Genomic DNA, 19,913 nt, shown 5'->3' on the forward strand with positions numbered 1-19,913 from the left:
CATGAGTGACAAAAAAAGAGCCGGATCCAATACTAAGTTGGCCATACGAGAGGGAAAACTGGGAAAGAAATGACTACCGTTGAAACCTTTCTGGGCTCGACATTGATGTTCATATGTCATCCAAACCGTCTATAAGGTCATTCCCATGGGATGAACTGAAATCACAAAAATCTTAGCCTGACGCAAAACTTTTGTAGCCGTAAAAATGTTTCAACGGTGGAACACTGTTTACTCTCGTGTGGCCTACTTTAGTCATCGATAGGACTCCTTTTCTTGTAAACATCCTAAAATGATATGGAAAAATGGATGGACGGAGTGGATTTCTCACAAACATCACAGTGGGCCCCACGAAGATTCCCAGCGTAGGAACTTCCTGCTAAAGGCTTTCGAAGGGAAATCCGCGTCATCGTCCGACGCCGAGGTAGGCAAAAACATTCCCCGCTCTTTCTCTCCAAATTCCCAAGTCTCGGGCTGAAATTTCTCAGACTCGTCTTCTATCCGACGCGATTGACCATTCGTACAGCCACTGATCCTTTCTCACCGTCCGATCCTAGAGCCGTAGATCTCCGACCTTCTCGAATTCTCTGCGATGCGCTCTTCCCGGAAGGATCTCTCCGTTTACGATTTCAGCGAGGAGGACGAGGTCGTGGAATCGGCTTCGAAGGGATTGATGAAGAGATTCATGACTCCTCGAAACCCTAGTTCTGATAATTCTCCTCTCACCAAGTATTCTTTCCTGCAATGCTGTGAGTTTCGATTTCGAAACCCTAGTTTTTTTTTTTTTTTTTGGTTGTTTTATGGAGGAAGATGCTCTGGTGGATTTTATACTCATGCACATATTGATTTATATGTTCAATCACTAGGTTGTCCAAGTTGTTGGGCCCATTTAGATTTTTGTGTAGATGAAAAATCACATTCGTTGGACTATTATAGGTATCTGATTGATGGGCATTTGCTTGCTGAACTTGCCCTGTTGGATTTTCTTTTTCCTCAATCTTTAGTTGTTGGTTTGATGGTCACTGATCGGATGGTTAGAATTGTCCGATTAGTCTGGTTTTTGGAAAATATTTAGTTGGGGCTAACTTACAATAAAAGTTAAAAGATTGTGTCGACTCATCCAGCATAACGTCATACATGTACTGCTCATAGGCCTTATTGGGGATGCGGCATGGCCCGGAAAACTTGCTGATTAAGTGATGTTAACCATCTGGTTTCACACATTGAATTTGGACTGCTGACCATATTATATTAGCTTTTCATTTGACAGACACTGATTGGATGATTAGGAAACTTTGATCAATGTGATTTCAGTCTATGCTCTGTCCACAATGGGCCCTTCAGTTTGGATGTTTTGGATCATAGTTAGCTGAATCGTGGTTCGGTTGATTGGGATTTGAATTCATAGTTTGCAATTCGATATATTTCAGAATTCCTCAATTCGTTGGGTAGGCTCCTTTAGTTCAATTTTCAATTTGTCAGATTCACAACTCGAATTCCTCATGTTTGATATATGGTACGATGCTCTAGCTTGGCATAGGAGGCCAGAATCCAACAAATAAATGCCTATCAATTAGAGGTTAGGAGATTAGAATCATTTAATCAATCTAATGATAATAAGAGGTTAGGAGATTAGACTCATTTAAAGAAGTTCCATCTTGTTAGTTGGGATGAGGTTTGTAAGATGTATGATGAAGGAGGGGCGGGGACAAAGGACCTCAAGTCTATGAATATTGCTTTGTTAGGAAAATGGATATGGAGGTTTGGAGAGGAAGAAGGGGCTTTTTAGAAAGAGGTGGAGGGCTTCTTTGAGGGATTACAGGCTCATTAGCCTTATTGGAGGGCCTTACAAAATTTCTGGCAAGGGTTCCTGCATCGAGATTACGAAAGGTGATTGGGAGTGAGTGTCATTTCTGACAACCAGAGTGCCTTCATCCCAGGTCGGCAAATCCTTGATGGTGCTCTCATAGCGCATGAATGTCTTGACTCAAGGTTCAAGAGGGGAGATATGGGGTTAGTGTGCAAGCTTGACATCGAGATAGCTTATGATCATGTTGATTGGGGCTTTCTAGAGTATATGATGCAACATATGGGATGCAGACTGAAATGGAGGCATTGGATCAAGAAATGTGTCGGTTCTGCTTGGTTCTCAATTCTTCTAAATGGCTCTTCTCAAGGATTCTTTAAAAGTACAAGGGATCTTCACCAGGGAGACCCATTGTCTCCGTTCCTCTTCCTCGTGGTGGTTGAGGCTTTGGGGTGTATGGTAGCCAGAGGTCAAGATGAAGGCTTCGTCTCGGGCTTTAGCGTGGAGGACACCTTGTCAATGACTATTTACCATCTCCAATTTGCAGACAACATGCTTCTCTTTTGCGACGCTTCTCAAGATAAGGTGGAGTGATTAAGAACGATTATTTGGTGCTTTGAGGTTGTCTTTGGCCTTAAAGTTAATCTTGCCAAGATTTAAATGTTTGGGGTTTGGATGGAGCCTCAAGAGGTGGAGCAGTTTGCTGGTGGTATCTTTGGTTGCTTAGCAGGATCTCTTTTGACGACGTTTGTGGGCCTCCCATTATGTGTGGGAAACCACCTAAACATCTTTGGGAGTGGTTAAGGGGGTTGAGTGGATGCTTGCTAGATGGTGAACAAGATATCTTTCGATTGGGGGCCGCATTACTCTCATTAAAGCCGCTTTGTCTAATCTTCCACTTTACCAAATGTCCGCCTTCAGTGTTAGCAAGAATAGAGAAGTTAAGGCGAGACTTCTTATGGCATGGGGTAGAGGAGAAAATGAAATTTCACTTGCTTTGATGGGATGAGGTTTGTAGGCCTTTGGAAGAGGGAGGAGCGGGCATAAAAGACCTCAAATCTATGAATTTGGCCTTACTCGGGAAGTGGCTTTGGAGGTTTGGGGAGGAAGTGGAAGCTCTTTGGAACAATGTTGTCAAAAGTATGGCTATTCTGAAGGGGAATGGTGGACCAGTGACTCATCAGCTTATAGAGCTTCTGCTTTGTGGAAAGGGGTTTTAGCGATGAAGGAAGCTTATATGGGGGGTGTCCGATTTTCGCTTGGCAAGGGAGATAGAATTCACTTTTGGGAGGATATGCTAGGTCGAGATCCTCTCCTTTAAAGGTAGATTTTTCGAGGATGTATAGGCTGTCACCAAATCCTTCTATCGTTGCAGCTGAATGCTTCTATAGTCAAGGAGGCTCAATTGTTTGGGCTCCGCCTTGTAGGCGTAATCTCCGAGATGAGGAGGTTGTTGAATTTGTTGCTCTCTTGGACTGCATACATCTCCGTTTCCCGATCATCTCATATATGGATAAGATGTTGTGGTTAATCGACTCTACGGGTAGATTCACAGTGAAATCCTTCTATTTGTGCATCCGCGACAATGTGGCTCCTCATGATGGTAGGGCAACGTCTTTTGTTTGGAGGTATGAGGCTCCCCCCAAGTTTGCGGTTTTTGGGTGGCTTGTGGGTAGAAAGAGAGTCTTAACTATGGATAATCTTAAAAAAAGGGGTATGGTCTCCTCCCCAACATATGCTTGATGTGTGTGCATGATGAGGAGACAATCGATCACTTATTCATGCATTGTCCGGTTGTGGGGCTGGTTTGGGCAGACCTTCTAAGTTGCTTTGGCATCTGTTGGACTTCGCCTAGGTGTGTTTCTTCTTTGTTGCTTGCTTGGGGTTGAGAATTGGATTTGCCAAGTCGGGGCTGTGGAGGTTGGCCTTGTTGCTCGGTTGGTGGGCAATTTGGGAAGAAAGGAATGCTAGATGCTTTTCCAATGCTAGCAACGCGGTTGCCAACATTGCTAAAAGAGCGAGGTTGCTTGTGATAGAGTGGGTCTTATGCGCCTCTAAATTTAAGGATTATAATATGGAGTTCCTTGGGTAATGGTGGGGCCACCTTCTCGGTGCCCCCTTGTAGTTTTCTTGTATTGTTCTTTTTTGTTTAATAAACTTCTTGTTAGCTTTAAAAAGAAAGAAAGAAAAGAAGTAAATATGGCATCACAAGCGGTGGGTGGTGGACAAGAGATTCGTCTTTGTATAGAGCATCGACCGTGCGGAAAGGAATTTCATCCGTCAACGAGGCATTTTCGATAGGGGTGGGATTTTCCTTGTGAAACAGAAAAAAAAAAAAAAAAAAATCAGATTTTGGGAAGATGAGTGAGTGGATTCTTCTTTGCTAGAAGACGATTATCCCTCCATTTTTCGCTTAGCTCCAAGTCCCATGATGGCGGTGAATTGTTTCTCTCGCACAGGAGGGACGATGGTTTGGGAACCTCCTTGTAGGCGTTTTCTTCGTGATGGGGAAGCTGATGAATTTGCTGCCCTTCTTGAGTGCATTAACCTTTTTGTGCTAGCCAAGTCTGACCCAGATAAGTTGCTTTGGAAAGCGGACAAATCGGGATCATTCTTTGTTAGATCTTTCTACTCCCTTGTCCGTGAAAAAGTCCCTCAAGAAGAAGCGAGATGCACAAAATTTGTGTGGTCCTATAGTGTCCCTCCAAAAATTGCCGCATTTGGGTGGCTAGTTATAAGAAAGTTCTCAACACAGACAATTTGCAAAAGAGAGCGATGATCCTTCCAAACATTTGTAGTATGTGTATGCATGATGAGGAGACAGTTGATCATCTCTTTCTGCATTGCCCTCTACGTATCCCAATTTGGGCGGATATTTTGGGCCGTTTCCATATCTATTGGTCCTTCCTGAAGTCGGTGAGCCCATGTCTTCTTGCTCAGCATGGCATTGGTCTAAAAAATTCCAAGAAATTGACTTGGAGAATGGCTTTGCTTGCTGTATTGTGGGCAATTTGGGAAGAGAGAAATGCTAGATGCCTTGACAATTAAAAGAAATTGGTTGATGGTATCTCCCAAAGGGCTAGATTTTTAATTATTGAATGGGCCTCTTCTATTTCTTGTCTAATGGGCTGTAATATGGAATTTATCTGGGCGTAGTTTTGGTCGCTTTCTCGGCGTCCTTTTTGTTGTTCTTTGCTGTTGTCTCTGTTTGTAGCTGTTTTTGCTTTCAATAAAATTTTATCATCTAAAAAAAAAAAAAAAAACTATCTACAGTGGGTTCTGAAATTTGGACGTTTAACTTCACTTAATATATGACAAGTGTTCAATTTCCATCATCATACAATTTTCTAGAAGTCATAAGTGCTGCCATGAACTCAGCCACATAATGAAGTACTTTATTTTAGAGTACCAATTACCGAAATTTGGGTGCATGTTCAAAGATGTGTGTGCTAAGGAAGCTGGTCATGCACAAGTTTTTAGTGTGTTTTGCCATCTGCTCTGCCAGAGGATCAATCACTCAATAATGACTACAATGCTGCAGCTGTTGGCGTGGCTTAAAGTCCTATGTTGGCTCACCACCACTTTGCAAGTGGTGGCAATTCATCTCCCTCACATATCATGTATATGATCTACTTGGGCTCTTTGGATTACATGTCATGCGTATGCTCCAGTGTGCATTGCTAGAGTATCATATAATTCATCCATTGGTCTGAATTTGTGCTCTGCCCGTCTGTTGTATAATTCCTCTATTAGTCTGAATTTGGAGTGTTTCAAAATGTTGCTTTTCACAGTTGCTGGGCGTTTTACGCAAAGGGAACCGTTCATATGGTGTGCAGATCACGGTTCAGGGAAGTTCCACAGAGTGCGATTCTGGGTACACGTGGTAATTTGATTAGCTATCAAGCCCATTGCTTTTGTGGCCCACCATGTGAACTCGCTGTACCGCTAAAATTGCAGTGATTGGACAATCCTAGTGGTTCAATCATTATGACTTGCGAGTTTTGACCATTGCATGTGGACTGTTGTTCTGTTTTTCTCAACTAGTGGTAACCTTCTATAGTTAGACCATTGGTTGGAAGCCTTTTGTAGCCCAATCATGTTGATTATGGATTGCAGCCTATTCTAATGATGGCCTGCCAGATCACTTATATTGCTCTGGTTGGGATGTTTTGGTTGGTCCATGAAACACTGGCATCATAGTCATGGCTTGCAAATCGGTTTTAACGTCTTGAATCGTTCACTACTGATACAGGGTCGTATGCCTCCTTTATTGGGCTGTCTAGGGCTGATACAGCTATATCATTCATGGACGATACTGATACGTTCTGGTATTAAACGATATGTTAAACCTTGATCATAGTGCATTCCTCCATAAAACTTGGTATCAGAAGTATCCTCCCCGCGCCCCGGGTCCCCACTCGTTTTAGCATGCTCAAGTTTTCAAAACAGTTTAGTACAAAGTCCGTGCTGAACTTCACTGCAATCATTTATACTCATCATTTAAGCCTTATCCCATTCCACTCTATCAAGGGCCATATCCTCAGTTAAACCATGGGTCATCCAATCTTTTCTTACTACTCCATGTAGGTCCTCTTGAGCCTTGCCCTTATTTGGCCTTCGACTTGAACTAACTCTCTCTTAATTAGTACAAATCTTGGTCTCTGTTGCACATGACCAAACCATCTAAGTCTACTTCCCTCATCTTATTACCTATTAGTACTACTCCTAAGTTCCCTCAAATGCATTCTTTTCTAATTCTATCCTTCCCAATGTTGTCAAATCGCATACGAAAAAAAATATTTAAAATCGAAAAAATAGTTTAAAAAAATCTAAAAAATTAAGAAAAACTATCTAATTACTACAAGTGATTGGATTGGGTTTATTTACCTATTTCATTGTAGTTTGACTATTAGGCCATCTATATGTTGAGTTAAATTATATATAACAAAATAAATTTAAATAGTTAACAAGTAACACTAAGAAATAAATAATTATTGAAAACTACAATATAGAAATTGTAGTATTAACTTGAATCTTGATGAGTTAATGCATACAATACAAGTTACAACTTGCAACTTATTACAATTTACAAGAAACTTGACTGTTGGCCATTATGCCATGGCATACTAAAGTATGCCATGGATTATGCGATTATGCCATGATTATGTGATTATGCCATCGCATAATCATGGCATGCTTCTTGCATGGCATATGCTACCATGGCATAAGCGATCTGAGCCATGGTATGCGATTATGCAATCGCATAATTGCTCATGCGATCGCACATGACAACATTGATCCTTCCTCATCTTGCCACTCGTCCACCTCAACAGCCTCATTTCAGCTACACATCCTATGAACATCTTTTACCTTGACTGCCCAACATCCTATACATAAAGCATGGCTGGTCTTATAGCTAAAAAAACACCTTCACTCGATTGGTGTATGTGGTGATCACACAGAAGTCCATAGGCACATCTCCTCTTCATCCACCCAACTCTAATCCAATGAGCAACATCAATTTCACTCTCTCTGCCCTCATTCCATTGCCTATACGGTGCCTTTTTGTTCTTCAAAATTGTATAACCAGAATTTTGACAAATCACAGCTGGTCTCCAAGGATTCACCCTTGTTTGAAGTTTCTTCCCTTCCATCAACATGTCATCCACCAAATTATTTTGGGGATTTTGAAGAGGTGTTACATAGTGCTTGGCCTAACAAGCAGAACTTCCTTCTCTGGGCCACATTTTGTACAGATGGGCCTCACCTTTTAGTGATTCAGTCATTTATTTGGGCGGTGCCACTGTGGATTAGAGTGGATCAAATTCTCCATCAAACTATCCCAGACATCCGATCTGCAGGCCTTTTGATATTTTTCAGTCTTATATCCATCTCAAGGGAATCAATTGGCTGGCAAGATTGTTCTGTTTGTGCATCCTTTTGCAGCATTGTCTGTAGATGGTGGCACGTGCCAGATGAATGATTTGAGTCACTAAAAGGAGGGATGCACCATTATGGAGTACTAGCTCAACCTTGAACACTGCTGGTTCGTGCTGAGCATTGTACTTGCTCTCTTTTATGAAATACATGTGGTTTTTCAGTGAGATTACCCAGCCAGGCATTCCACAGGCCAACTTAATATTCAGCTTCGATTAAACACTTGTAGGAATTCCTTGGATTTCAATTAAACACTCTTATTCACATACAACCACAAGTTGTTTAAACTTTATGAACATGCTGATTGGTGTTTGCATGGCGACAGTAAATTAAGATAATTTCATGTCATTAATATATTCCTGGGAGGAGCTAAAGATAGTGCTTGCCATAAGGATTAAGACATGCACTAGGGGAGGCAGTCAAGGTCTTGAAAGCACTTTCAGTCGACATCTTAAGCTATATATGATGTGAAAGAGATGAGTTTCCTTTTTAGATTGAACCATTGCAATTTTCCTCTACTTCTGGTGCTATTTATTTCTGATTGTCTATGTCTGTTTGCTGGCATGCTATCACTGTTTTTGCCGCTTATTTCCACTTAGCATATTATCAGATGCTGTGTTCTGATTTCATCTCACAAATTTTCCTTTCATAGTTGCCCAGGGCGGCAACGTTCAGCAAGTGGAGATCAATGACGTATTATGTGTTGATATCGATGGAAGCAATGGCGATGGCAAATGTAATAATTTTGGCTCATATTCTGTTGGCACATCAGCGAGGGTTTTCCCGATGCAAGAAGACAATTTGTTGTTGGACAATCCTGTGGTGTCCACATCGACGACTAATGATGAAAAGAGCCACATTGGTCAAGATGAGTTTGAACCTGGAAATCTCATCCCTGAATGTGTAAGACTTATTCCCTTCCAATGAGAGGTTTACGTCTTGAAGTTCCTTCTTTGCACAACAAAGGAATGTATATTTCCCTCTTGGGGTCGCCATCTAATGTATTTGACTTACATTTCAAATGACCCCATTTGATTTCTCTCATTTACTCAGTAATGACATATTGAATTTGTATGTAGACCTTCAAATCGTCATTACTTACCATGTCCAGAACTGCAGCAGGAGAAGCCAGTGGCTGTGATTTCAGATGATGATGAAAGCCTGGAAGTGAGTTCTCAATCAACTTCATCATCTTACCTGGCAGAAGATGAAGGTTTTGTTCGTACTTCATACCCTTCGTGGCTTTTGAATCTCGTAACATCCCATCTTCCTCACTACAGCACATCATGTAATTTCAGGTGCAATAGGACACCCTACTTCTGATGATTGTTCCAGTGACCATAGGGAAATGGTACGCACACTTTTTCTGTCAAGTTCTTTGGTGCAAATATCATTCTTTTTTCCTGATAAGTCACTTGTATTTGGGTAAATATCCTTCTGTCATACTTGTTGATGTTAATGGAAAAAGTATGTATGGGGTTGTTCCGCTTCATTTGTATTCTTAAAGATATTTCTTTAGTGCATGTAAAGGAATCACCGATACTATTTATTAACCTCTGGGGATGAATTGTGATGCTGTTGTTGCCTCCTGCTTTGATTAATGTCCTTGCTGTCCGGAGGATGCACCAGAACTTGATAGATAATTGGTTTTTTAGCTCAAACCTATTCGGTTGCTGGTTTGATCTTCTTGTCTGATAATTTCAGTGTCCTTATTTCAAACTTTCTGGAGATGGATGTTCTGTATTTTGTAAAAATGACCTTTCTTTGGTATCTGATAGACAACAAGCATGTCTTCAAGATTTTCATAAGCACATGTTTTGAAGTGCCAGTGTGTCTGGGTACACAGTTTACCTGTAGTTAATATCAATTTTTTTAACCTTCTGGATAAATCACTCCTAATTAGGGGTGGCAATGGGTCGGATTTTGATTGGGTTGGATCAGCATGGGTTTGTCCAGTTTACTAAGCGGGCAAATAAGTCAAACTCATGCACAGCCCATTTACTAAATGGGCCGAGATTCAAACTAGAGCCCAACCTAGAACCCTTGAACTGCAACCCAAGCAGACTTACTATATAGTCTAGAATTTAAGCCTGTGGCCCAACTTGAAACAAATTATTAGGCTCAAGTCCGACTTAACTTGACCTGTCTACTCTAAGGGTTTTGAATTAAAGCTATCTATTACTATTTATAAGCTTCTTAAAAGTGGGCCCAGTTGGGGTCAGAGCAAACTCCTACCTATCTACTTAACAGAACTCATTTTATGGCTGAACCTGACCAACGGTCCATTAAGTGTGGCTCAAACTTTTCAAAGAAGTGGGTTGGACCAGCTCGACAACTAACAGATCTGACCCATTGCCAGGCATAAATCTCAGTCTCATTTTATTTTAACATCACAAACAAAAAACTCTTCAATTTATCAGTTGCCATGTTACTGTTGTTCACTTTCTGCACTTTGGATATTTGAATATGATCGATTGTTTCTTTCATTTTGATGTTCTGCTTCCTGCAGCCATATTGGCATTCACTGCTGTTCTTTAATATTTTTGGCAGGAGGTTGTTATTTTCCCTGATTATCTTTCATATGGGGATAGTCTATTTACTCGGTCTCAATTAACTTTCTTTACCGATCACATCAAGCTTGAGGATTTGAATGAATGTGAAAGCAGCGGATCTGCTAGTTTGGAATGGGCAACTGATAATCTCATTCATATTGAGTGTCAGCAAAGTGAAAGTGTAGGTTTCATGATTATATGCGGTTGAGATTTTATTGTCTTCTTTATCTTATATAGTCGGAGCTTATTATTTCATGGTGTCAAATATGGTGTTTCAGGTTGAAACTGCTCTGGTTAAACTTCGTCTAAGACCAAATGACGTAGTGGGAGCCAATGAACATGGTACTTCAGGTTGGTGCACCTCCAAATTTATTGTTCGCTTTGTTACTTTCTCATTTGGTGTCCATTCCTCACCACAGCTGGACATGTATCGGCAACTATTGGATTTATTTTTTTGAAAAGCTGGCAACTTTTGCATTCATTGACCTTCTGTCATACCGTTCACTGAATCACTCATTTAAGATTTTATTCAAGCTGTATTAATCCTCCGAATCTATTTTTTTAAAATATTATTATTTATTATGGTTTTCTGGTTCAAATTTTAATTATTAGCTTAAGATATGCTTTGGAATTGGGAAAATGGACTTGATTTTACCACTGTATTGGGTAATGTAAAGGGAATACTTGTATGCTAATTGAAGCTGTGATTTATCTAAAAACATCCTAATGCTCCCTGAGCTGTCACAGCAACCATACACCAAACCTTACTCTGGATTCCCTTCACACTATCAAAAATCAAAGATACGTCCCTCTTCAGTACCAAAATAGTATGTTTCCATTTCAATCTGCTGGAAAGGAAGCTTTTCTTGTGACATAGAACATTGAGATCCATTTCAAACTGGTTTTCTCCTCCTTTTTTTCAAGTAAGAAAAAGAAATAAGATCCATTGGTACTTGTTTGTTCCCTTGGAGATTGGAGCCAAACTCCATAAAACCTCTTTCCTTTTGTCCGTATTGTTTTCCCAACTATACTTTGTATTGCTTTTATTTGGAGCTTGTTTATCCTTAATTTTATCGTTTGAGTTTTTCCCAATCTCCTCTGCAATTTTTGTTGTTCTTTGCTGATCAAGTTGGTATGTTACAACTTTCATTTTCCTTCCTGCTGCAAAAGTTATGATTCTTCTCTGTTAGTAGATTCCGTATGATAAATTTCATTTGAGAACTTCTCTCTAGGCATTGTGAAGTTGGAGTTTGCTGTTAGTGGTCCTCAGTGGCAAGAGAAAGAGCAAATGATTACATCATTGGCTGCAGTTTACAAGGCTAGATGGAATTCCATGCTTAAGTAAGTTTTTGACTGCTTGTTTATAGTTTGCATCCTTGTTTCTGTTATTATTATATGCAAAGATGAATGTCAGCTTTCGTTGTTGGTTGGAAAAGAGAAGTGCCCAACCCAAGAGCCAAGGATCCAGGCTTGAGCCCAGCCTGGCCTGCAAAGCATCATCCAATGATGTAGCACTACTTGAAAGAATTGAACTAGGATACATTACTTGAAGATCAGAACCTCCAAGACTGTACCAAAAAATTGAAGGCATCTTCACTTGGAAGCTGAGTTTTCTTTGACTTAGTTGAAATTTTGCTCGTTTAATATTGAAACTGTATTCCGTCGGGTTCCAAGAGTTGTATTACCAATTTTATTGCTAAGGAGGAGGTCCATAGATCTAGCCTTTGTATGGGAGGCTCTTTTCCATTGCCTTGATTCTTGTCTATTTCCCCCTTTTGTGGGTTTTGCAAAAGGCTAAAGGGATATGCACATGGAGGCATACCATAAAGAAATCTCTAAGGTGTTCGATGAGTGTCATCCTCCTTGGAAGCTGAGTTTTATTTTGAATGAGTTGAAATTATGCTCATGCAATATGGAAATTGTGTCCTGTCAGGGTCTAGGAGTTGTGTGGCCAATTCATTGGATAAGTAGGACATCCGTAGATCTAGCCTTTGTATGGGGAACTCTTTTCCATGGCCTTGATGGATCTTTTCTATTTTTCACCTTTGTGGGTTTGGCAATAAACTTGTGGTTAATGACTTAAAAAAAATAGAAAAATAGAACACACCAAGGAGTTGTGGACCACGCAAAACTTTCCCATTTCTCATCAAACTTGTAGACAGAGAATACTTAAGAACTAAGGAGTTCAAATCCAATTACACTTCCTTATATACCAGTTATAAACTTATATACCATTTGTATATAGATCCAAGATCCTCTAACCCATAACAAAAAAGGAATCCAAGTTCCTCTCCTTTAGCGGGAGAATCATCCCCATCAAGTTTGTCAGTGTCATTTCTTTGATCCCTACCTTTTATGTTGTCAATCTTGTGGTGCCCCGTCAATATTGTTGTTAGGTTGAATCCGTTCAAGAGCAATTCCTTTGGAATGACTGGGATGATGCCTGGCAAAAGGGAAGAGGAGACAACTGATATCTTCTAAAGTTATATGCCTTCGATGTCAAAGCAGAGGAAGTTGCTTTATCCCCTGATGAATCTGCAATGCGGCTGAAGTTCATTTAGGATTATGTGGGAATGATTAGAGAAGACAAAATAAAATGGAGGCAACAGTCAAGGAGTACTTGGATCAAGGAGGGCGATAAAAATTCAAAATACTTCCACAATATTGCTAGCGCTTGTACTAGGGTTAATAAAATCAGCAGCATCATGATTAACGGAGTTTGCATGGAAGATAAAGGTCAGCTTTCCGCTGAAATTTGCCTCTTTTTTGAAGTTTTGTTGTCGGGAGATAAGTGGCAAAGACCAAGGCTGGATAACCTATCGTTTAATCGATTCTCGGATGAAGAATCTATTTCGCTTGAGGTTCCCTTTTTGGAGGAAGAGGTCAAGGCTGCCGTAGATTTGTTGACGAGTGATAAAGCGCCGGGCCCAGATGGCTTCCCAATGGGTTTTTTTTTTTTTTTCAAATCTTTTGGGAGGTTGTTAAATGATACATTATGAACTTCATGTCTAAATGCTTTGAAAGAGGTAGACTCTTGTCCGATCTTGGTGCATCCTTCATCCCTATCATTCCTAAGACCTCGGGCGCGGAATCACTATAGGACTTCCGGCTGATCGGTCTCATTGGTGGGCCCTACAAAATTCTGGTGAAGGTCCTTGCTTCCAAATTATAGAAGATCATAGGAAGTGTCATTTCCAATAATTAAAGCGTGTTTGTCTCGAGGTGGCAAATTTTGGTCAGTCCCTTAATTACCCACGAGTGCCTCGATTCTAGGCAAAAAAATGGAGCAAAATGCATTATTTGTAAGTTGGATATTGAGAAAGCCTACAATCACGTTGATTGGTCTTTTCTCGATTATACGATGCTTTGGTTGGGCTGTGGGATGAGATGGAGAAAGTGGATTCAGGAGTGTGTGGGCTCTGCCGGGTTTTGGTCCTTCTCAATGGATCCCCGAAAGGCCTTCTTAAGAGCTCTAGGGGCCTTCGTCAAGGGGACCCCCTATCTCCGTTTCTCTTCTTATGGTGGTTGAGGCATCAGGGAGAATGATTGCAAAGGGTCAAGATGAGGGCTTCATATCTGGCTTCAAGGTGGAAGGAATGTCTCACCCCATCTTGCATTTGCAATTTGCTGACGATGCTTTGATATTTTGTGATGTGTCTACCGATATGGTGGATAGGTTTAGAACTATTATCAAATGCTTTGAGGTGGTGTCAGGCCTAAAAGTTAATATTGCTAAGAGCAGGATGTTTGAGGTGAGGTGGAACGGCTAGCCGAGGTCTTTAGGTGTGCGGCTGGGGCACTTCTGGCCACATTTGTGGGCCTTCCTCTGTGTTGGAAAACCGGCTAAACATCTTTGGGATGAGGTGGTAGAAAGATTCGAGAGAAGCCACGCAAGATGGAGAAGTCGGCATCTATCGCTTGGCGTATGTGCTATGCTCATTAAAGCGACTTTATCAAATCTCCCTCTCTATTTCATGTTGCTATTCAAGTGCCCGACTTCGGTGCTTTCAAGATTAGAAAAGTTAAGATAGGATATCTTATGGCGAGGAGCAGAGGAGAAAAAGAAGTTCAATCTAGTGAGTTGGGAAGATGTTTGCAAAACCTACGAGGAGTTGGTTTTGCATTGCTCGGGGAATGGCTGTGGAGGGGGAGATATGGATCCTCGATTGGGGGTTGGTGGACTGGGGACTCTTCAGCCTACAGAGTGTTGGCGTTGTGGGAAGGAGTCTCTTCTGTGAAGATAACTTTCTTGGGAGGTGTAGGCTTCTCGATGGGCAATGGTGAAAAAAAAAATCAGGTTTTGGGAAGATGTGTGGGTGGGATCTTCCCTGTTAAAAGATGAATTCCCTAGTATCTTCCGTTTGGCCCTGGATCTGACTGTTTTGATAGCTGGCAGTTACTTCTGAATAGGAAGTGCGGTTGTTTTAACCCCCTTGTAGGTGGTTTCTTTGGGATGAGGACGTTGAGGACTATGTGGTGCTCCTTGAGCGCATTGATCTTTTCACCGCAGTCTCATCCGAACCGGACAAGATGATGTAGAAAGTTGACAAATCGGGGTTATTCTCGGTCAAGTCTTTTTATTCCCTTGTGAGAGGGGGGAGTTTTCTTTGGTCCTACAATGTTCCCCAAAGATAGCGGTGTTCAGATGGCTGGTTGGTAGGAAGAAAGTTCTAACCATCAACAATCTCCGAAAAGTGCTATGGTGATCCCAAACATTTGTTGCTTGTGTATGCATAATGAGGAGTCTGTGGACCATCTTTTTCTGCATCGCCCTTGCCCCTTTGTGTGCCCAATTTGGGCGGATATGTTGAGCTGATTTCAAATGATGTGGTCCACCTCGGCTTTGGTGGATTGTCTATTGTATGCTCGGCCTGGGGTGAACCTTGGGACTGAAAAGAAATTGCTTTGGAGAATGGCCATGCTTTTAATTTGGTGGGCTGTTTGGGAAGAAAGAAATGATTGGTGCTTCAGTAATTCTAACAAGTCGGTGGAAGGAATCTCCCAAAGGGCTAGAGGGTTGACCATTGAATGAGCTTGTAGTGTCTCAAAATTAAAGGGATGTAATCTGGACTTTCTTGGGTAATTTCAGGTCGCTTTCTCAGCGCCCCTGCTGTTGTTTTTGCTCTTCTTTTTGTTCTTTAATAAAATTTCTCTTCATCTTTCAAAAAATAAAAAATAAAAAAAATCTAAAGGGGTTCAGAACCAGCTATACTTCCTTATATACTGCATAGAGCTTGTTAATCATAAAAATAAAAAGAAAACCATAAGGAGCCACTGGACCATGTAACACTGGCCTACTTCTCATCAAACTTGCACCTAAAGAGAACTTCAGAGCTAATGGAGTTCAAAAATCCTACTAGACCTCCTTATATGCCAATCATACAGGCTGTTTGGGCTGTCCGATATGTATGGTCCCTCCCAGCTTGTATAGGGCTGATGTTGTAAGGTTAGACTAGTGAGCCCCACAGTCCAACCAGTTGGCTTATATGGCCATCCGATTGGATTTCTGTGCCCCACATCCAATGGATATAATGGGCTGTCTAGCGGGGTCCCGTCTGGACCTTCTTTTGTACACACTTGTGATGTTTAGCCTTGACGCATTATCACCTGTGCTTGAAGTTGGTCCAGCCTGCAAGCTAATGATCCAGGCCTGAGCCTGGATTAGCCTGCACCTGACAAGGTCCAATACTATTGATATGCTAGCTAATGATAGAGTGGAATTGCGGAACGGGATTTGTGTAGCCGACTCCAGTTAGTTGGGATAAGGCTTAGATGATGATGATGATGATGATGGTCGGGTTAGGCCAGTCTGGTTGTGACGGTCTGAAAGGCTTTTAGGCAAAATCAGACCTGGGCCTGGGCCTGGTCAGTGTGCCTCTAGACATAGCCTTACCAGGGGCAAAAGGTTTGTTTTGGAATTTTATGGTATTTCTGGCGATGTTCTTGCTTCTTAATTATGCTCTGTGACCTTCACGTTATCTTTTCGAGACCTGTTTGTATGATGAACTTGTGTTCCCAGTTTCATGACATTAGTCAAAATTTAGTGTGCAAATCTTTAAATATTACAGAACATTATGGAGTACTCAATGCACGGTGGATGAAGATTTTGTTTTCCTTTTGTTTCCATTCATTTCCCTTTGCACCTTAGAGACATGATTAATTGAAATTTTCATCCTTTTTCCTTGGTCTGAGACATTTTGTTTTCACTCAACTATTTGTTACAGTCCTGAAATAGCAACGGAAGAGGATGACTTCATGGGACAGAACAGCATGTTCTTCTTGAAACGTTACTTTTCTAAGTGAGTGGAATCAATAATGTTATTGAATGCTTTCCTTTTCTTTTCACGCGTGTGATAATCAGATCTGTGGTGCTGATGCTTATGCATATTCCATCTCAGTGTTTCTGAGTAGAACAACTACTATTTTTATGCAGTACCTAATATATGCATTTCTTGTTGTTCCCAAAAATCATGGATGCGTTTGAATTTCATGTAGCACACAATGTTGTCAAAATTGTTATCATATTGCAAATCGTAGTAGGGGTTGAAATGTATTGAATCGTAAATCATCAGTCTCTTTACAATTTTCTTAACAATTTGAAAAAAGTATGAAAAATATAAATATCAGAATATTTTTTTTAAAAAAAAAACTCATCAATATTCCTTTTGCCGTCAATATGCACCAAGTAATCCGTTGCTTTTAATTTTTTTTTTTTAAAAAAACAAAAAAATGTGCACCAAGTAATACCATGTCATGATAGTGTTAAAAGATTCTTATTCCTTTTTTTCTTGTCTTCCAAGAAATTTCCCTTAAAAAAACATACAATTGTCCTTTAATAATTTATGTTCTTGTTACCTTTCTTGAATGTAGAATCATGGTGGAAAAGCGGCATTTGATACTGTAGAAAGATGAAAGATATTTTGATTTCTAAACATCATTCTATAATACAAATACAGGTAAGTCATAAATTAATTTGGTGTTTCAACCAGTTAAGAATTAAGAAATCACAAAAAAAGCTACATGATTTAACATTGAAGATAATATATATCGTTTAATCTCTTATAAAGAACAAATAAAGTAATTTACCTTTTCTAAACAATTCTTAAAGTCCCCACCAATTTAAAAACATAAAATGAAAGCCAAGTGAAGCTTAAAATAGAAGAGAACAAGCATAATTCGAATCGTAAATCATAGGATTCAAATAATAGAATTGTAGGATTCATATAAAAAGGGATTCAAGGTTAGGGTTCAAATCGTTTTGCTTAAGATTTGACTAAAATCGTATATTGTAAATCCTAGGATTTCGACAACATTGGCAGTACATACATTTTGCAGCTCTAGTTCTTTTCATTAGTTCTTATTTCTCATATGATCCTTCATGTTGTTTTTTTTCTTATATGATCCTGCACTCCTTTTGGTTGGCAAGGACAGTCAGAATGCCTGGGCTTGAGGAACACACATGCTCACACATAGACAGATATGACATAATCACAATATCGATGTTGACCTTCATGGGGTCCACTATGATCAGTGCATGACATCCACTTTGTCCATCATGTGCGGCACCATATGTTCACTCTTGAGCCCAAAAATCATGCCAATCCAAAACTAAGTTGAGCTACACCAAAGGGAACAGTGTAAAATCATGCCTAAAACCTATGAATTCATGTAATGTGGCCCACCTGAGTTTTGGAACAACCTGATTTTTGGTGTCCCTTCATCCTTGTGGGCTGCACGACATCACTAATTGGGTGCCATATACACAACATGGTGGGCCCCAAAAAGTGTCCGGAAAGTTGTAATGATGGACATCTCATCACAACTGTTCCTTGTGGTGTGGCCCAACTATTTTTGGATTGGGCGGATTTTTGTTCCCATGGCCTAGCATCGAAGGGTGCACATTGATGGAGAGGTTGGATATCATGCACCAACCACGATGGCATATGGCCCAACACTGTGCTTATTTCTCTCTCTCTCTCTCTCTCTCTCTCTCTCTCTCTCTCTCTCTCTCTCTGTATGTTTGCACTCGCACGTGCGTGCTGAATGCAAGTTAAAGAAGCTTACAGTTTGTGGACAAAATCACTCATGGAGATGGTATTCCATAGATTATGGTTATTTCATTTCCTATAGAAATACATGTAATTGTGTGTGTGTGCACGCTCGTGCATTTTTCATACTCCTGTGGAGCACTGTATCTTGCTTTCAAGTAATGTGTGTGTGTGTGTGTGTGTGTGTTCGTACTCCTGTGGAGCACTGTATCTTGCCTTCAAGTAATGTGTGTGTGTGTGCACTGTATACGATGGGGGGTCCTTACTCATGGCTCGGTCGTAGACTAACAAGAGTTTCAACACGAGGTTATGGGTTCGAGTACCCACTGTGGTGTGAGTGCGTGGGGGTGTGAGTGCGTGTGTAAAAAAAGAAAAAAGAAAAGAAAGACTAACATACACAACACAAGTTGCCCTAGCCTCTCTCTCTCTCTCTCTCTCTCTCTCTCTCTCTCTCGCACTCCTACAGATTTCTTCTACAATCTATTTCTACTTGGTATCAGAGCCTACGATGGTTGAGAACTGATCACATCCTACGGTAGTGCGGCCCACTGTTGACGTCATCCGTACATATAGATGAAGTCGGCGGTGTACAACCAGGTAGTCCTTTTGAAGCAGTAAGATATGGGATCTGGAAGATAATGATTTTAGAAGAATAATAATGATTTTTTTTTTTTTTTGGATGAGTTTTTCGTGGTGTTTCAACTTAAATAGAGGGAGAAAAAAGTCCATATTTTGATTTTCTTGCTGGCTGTTTTTCTGAGGGATTTTTGGGCAGGTTTTTCATATGGAGTAGGTGCGGTTGATCATTTGCAATCACTAGAAACAAGAATCATAAAGTTTCATCGAGATTTAGATGTGCTATGATATCTTGTGAGAAGTGGGTGCCGTCAGCCCTTGTATTTTGAGTTTTTGCTAGAATTTCTTTATTCATTCATCTTCTGATATTATGGGACTGTGAAATGCAATGTTGAATCATGTTGATGGTGATTGTGTAGCTGATGTTCTCGTTCCATGCTTAGAGGTACTGCGCACACAACGTGTTCGACGTAATGCTTGACTCAACTTGACATGGAGGATTGTTACAAGTAGTGGAGATTTTCTCTTTCGTTCATCATCTCTTCCTTTATTAGGCCCTTGTTAGTTCTGAGTGTAATTCACTCACAGTGTTGCACGTGTTGCACACGTCTCCACATGCTATTGTGTATGTATTCTCTCAAGCATTGTGAGTGTAGTTCACTCATTTATTGTGCAATGTTGCATGTGTTTGTGAGAGGATTTTCCATATGGATAATGAGTTGGTGACTTGATGGTTGTCGAGTTTGGTTATGGTCTCTTATTTAAAGAGAAAATTCAATGAATAAAGAAAGTTAAAGCTACATTTTATAAACAACCAACAATTGAAGATCTTGTATCCTGCTATATTGTGTTTGAGGGGGAGCTACGGCCCATGCTGATCATCATCTTCTTTGTATGTATTCCAAGCTCGGCATGATCAATATCCATGTTCCAACTTGAGGGGGAGTGGGAATACATGTAATTGTGTGTGTGTTTTGTATTCTTGTGGGGCACTGT

At 40.5% G+C, this 19,913-nt stretch overlaps 1 protein-coding gene across 6 annotated transcripts in view; it reads left to right on the plus strand.

The window, feature by feature from the left end:
• Positions 1–401: 401 nt before the first annotated feature.
• The window catches only part of LOC131239515 (probable ubiquitin-like-specific protease 2B), a 37,520-nt gene continuing 18,008 nt past the window's right edge, over positions 402–19,913 (plus strand). For 3 of the 6 annotated variants that reach the window (XM_058237250.1, XM_058237255.1, XM_058237253.1), the window contains exons 1-8: positions 402–746; positions 8,394–8,644; positions 8,861–8,954; positions 9,040–9,092; positions 10,292–10,474; positions 10,572–10,644; positions 11,526–11,634; positions 16,518–16,592. In XM_058237250.1, coding sequence (XP_058093233.1) covers positions 590–746; positions 8,394–8,644; positions 8,861–8,954; positions 9,040–9,092; positions 10,292–10,474; positions 10,572–10,644; positions 11,526–11,634; positions 16,518–16,592 — 995 coding nt within the window. In that variant the 5' untranslated portion in view covers positions 402–589. Of the gene's footprint in view, positions 747–8,393; positions 8,645–8,820; positions 8,955–9,039; positions 9,093–10,291; positions 10,475–10,571; positions 10,645–11,525; positions 11,635–16,517; positions 16,593–19,913 lie in introns of all 6 variants that reach the window. The other 3 variants (XM_058237252.1, XM_058237251.1, XM_058237254.1) reach the window with 3 other exon arrangements.

The sequence above is a fragment of the Magnolia sinica genome, chromosome 3, assembly GCF_029962835.1.
Source record: "Magnolia sinica isolate HGM2019 chromosome 3, MsV1, whole genome shotgun sequence".
NCBI lineage: Eukaryota > Viridiplantae > Streptophyta > Magnoliopsida > Magnoliales > Magnoliaceae > Magnolia > Magnolia sinica.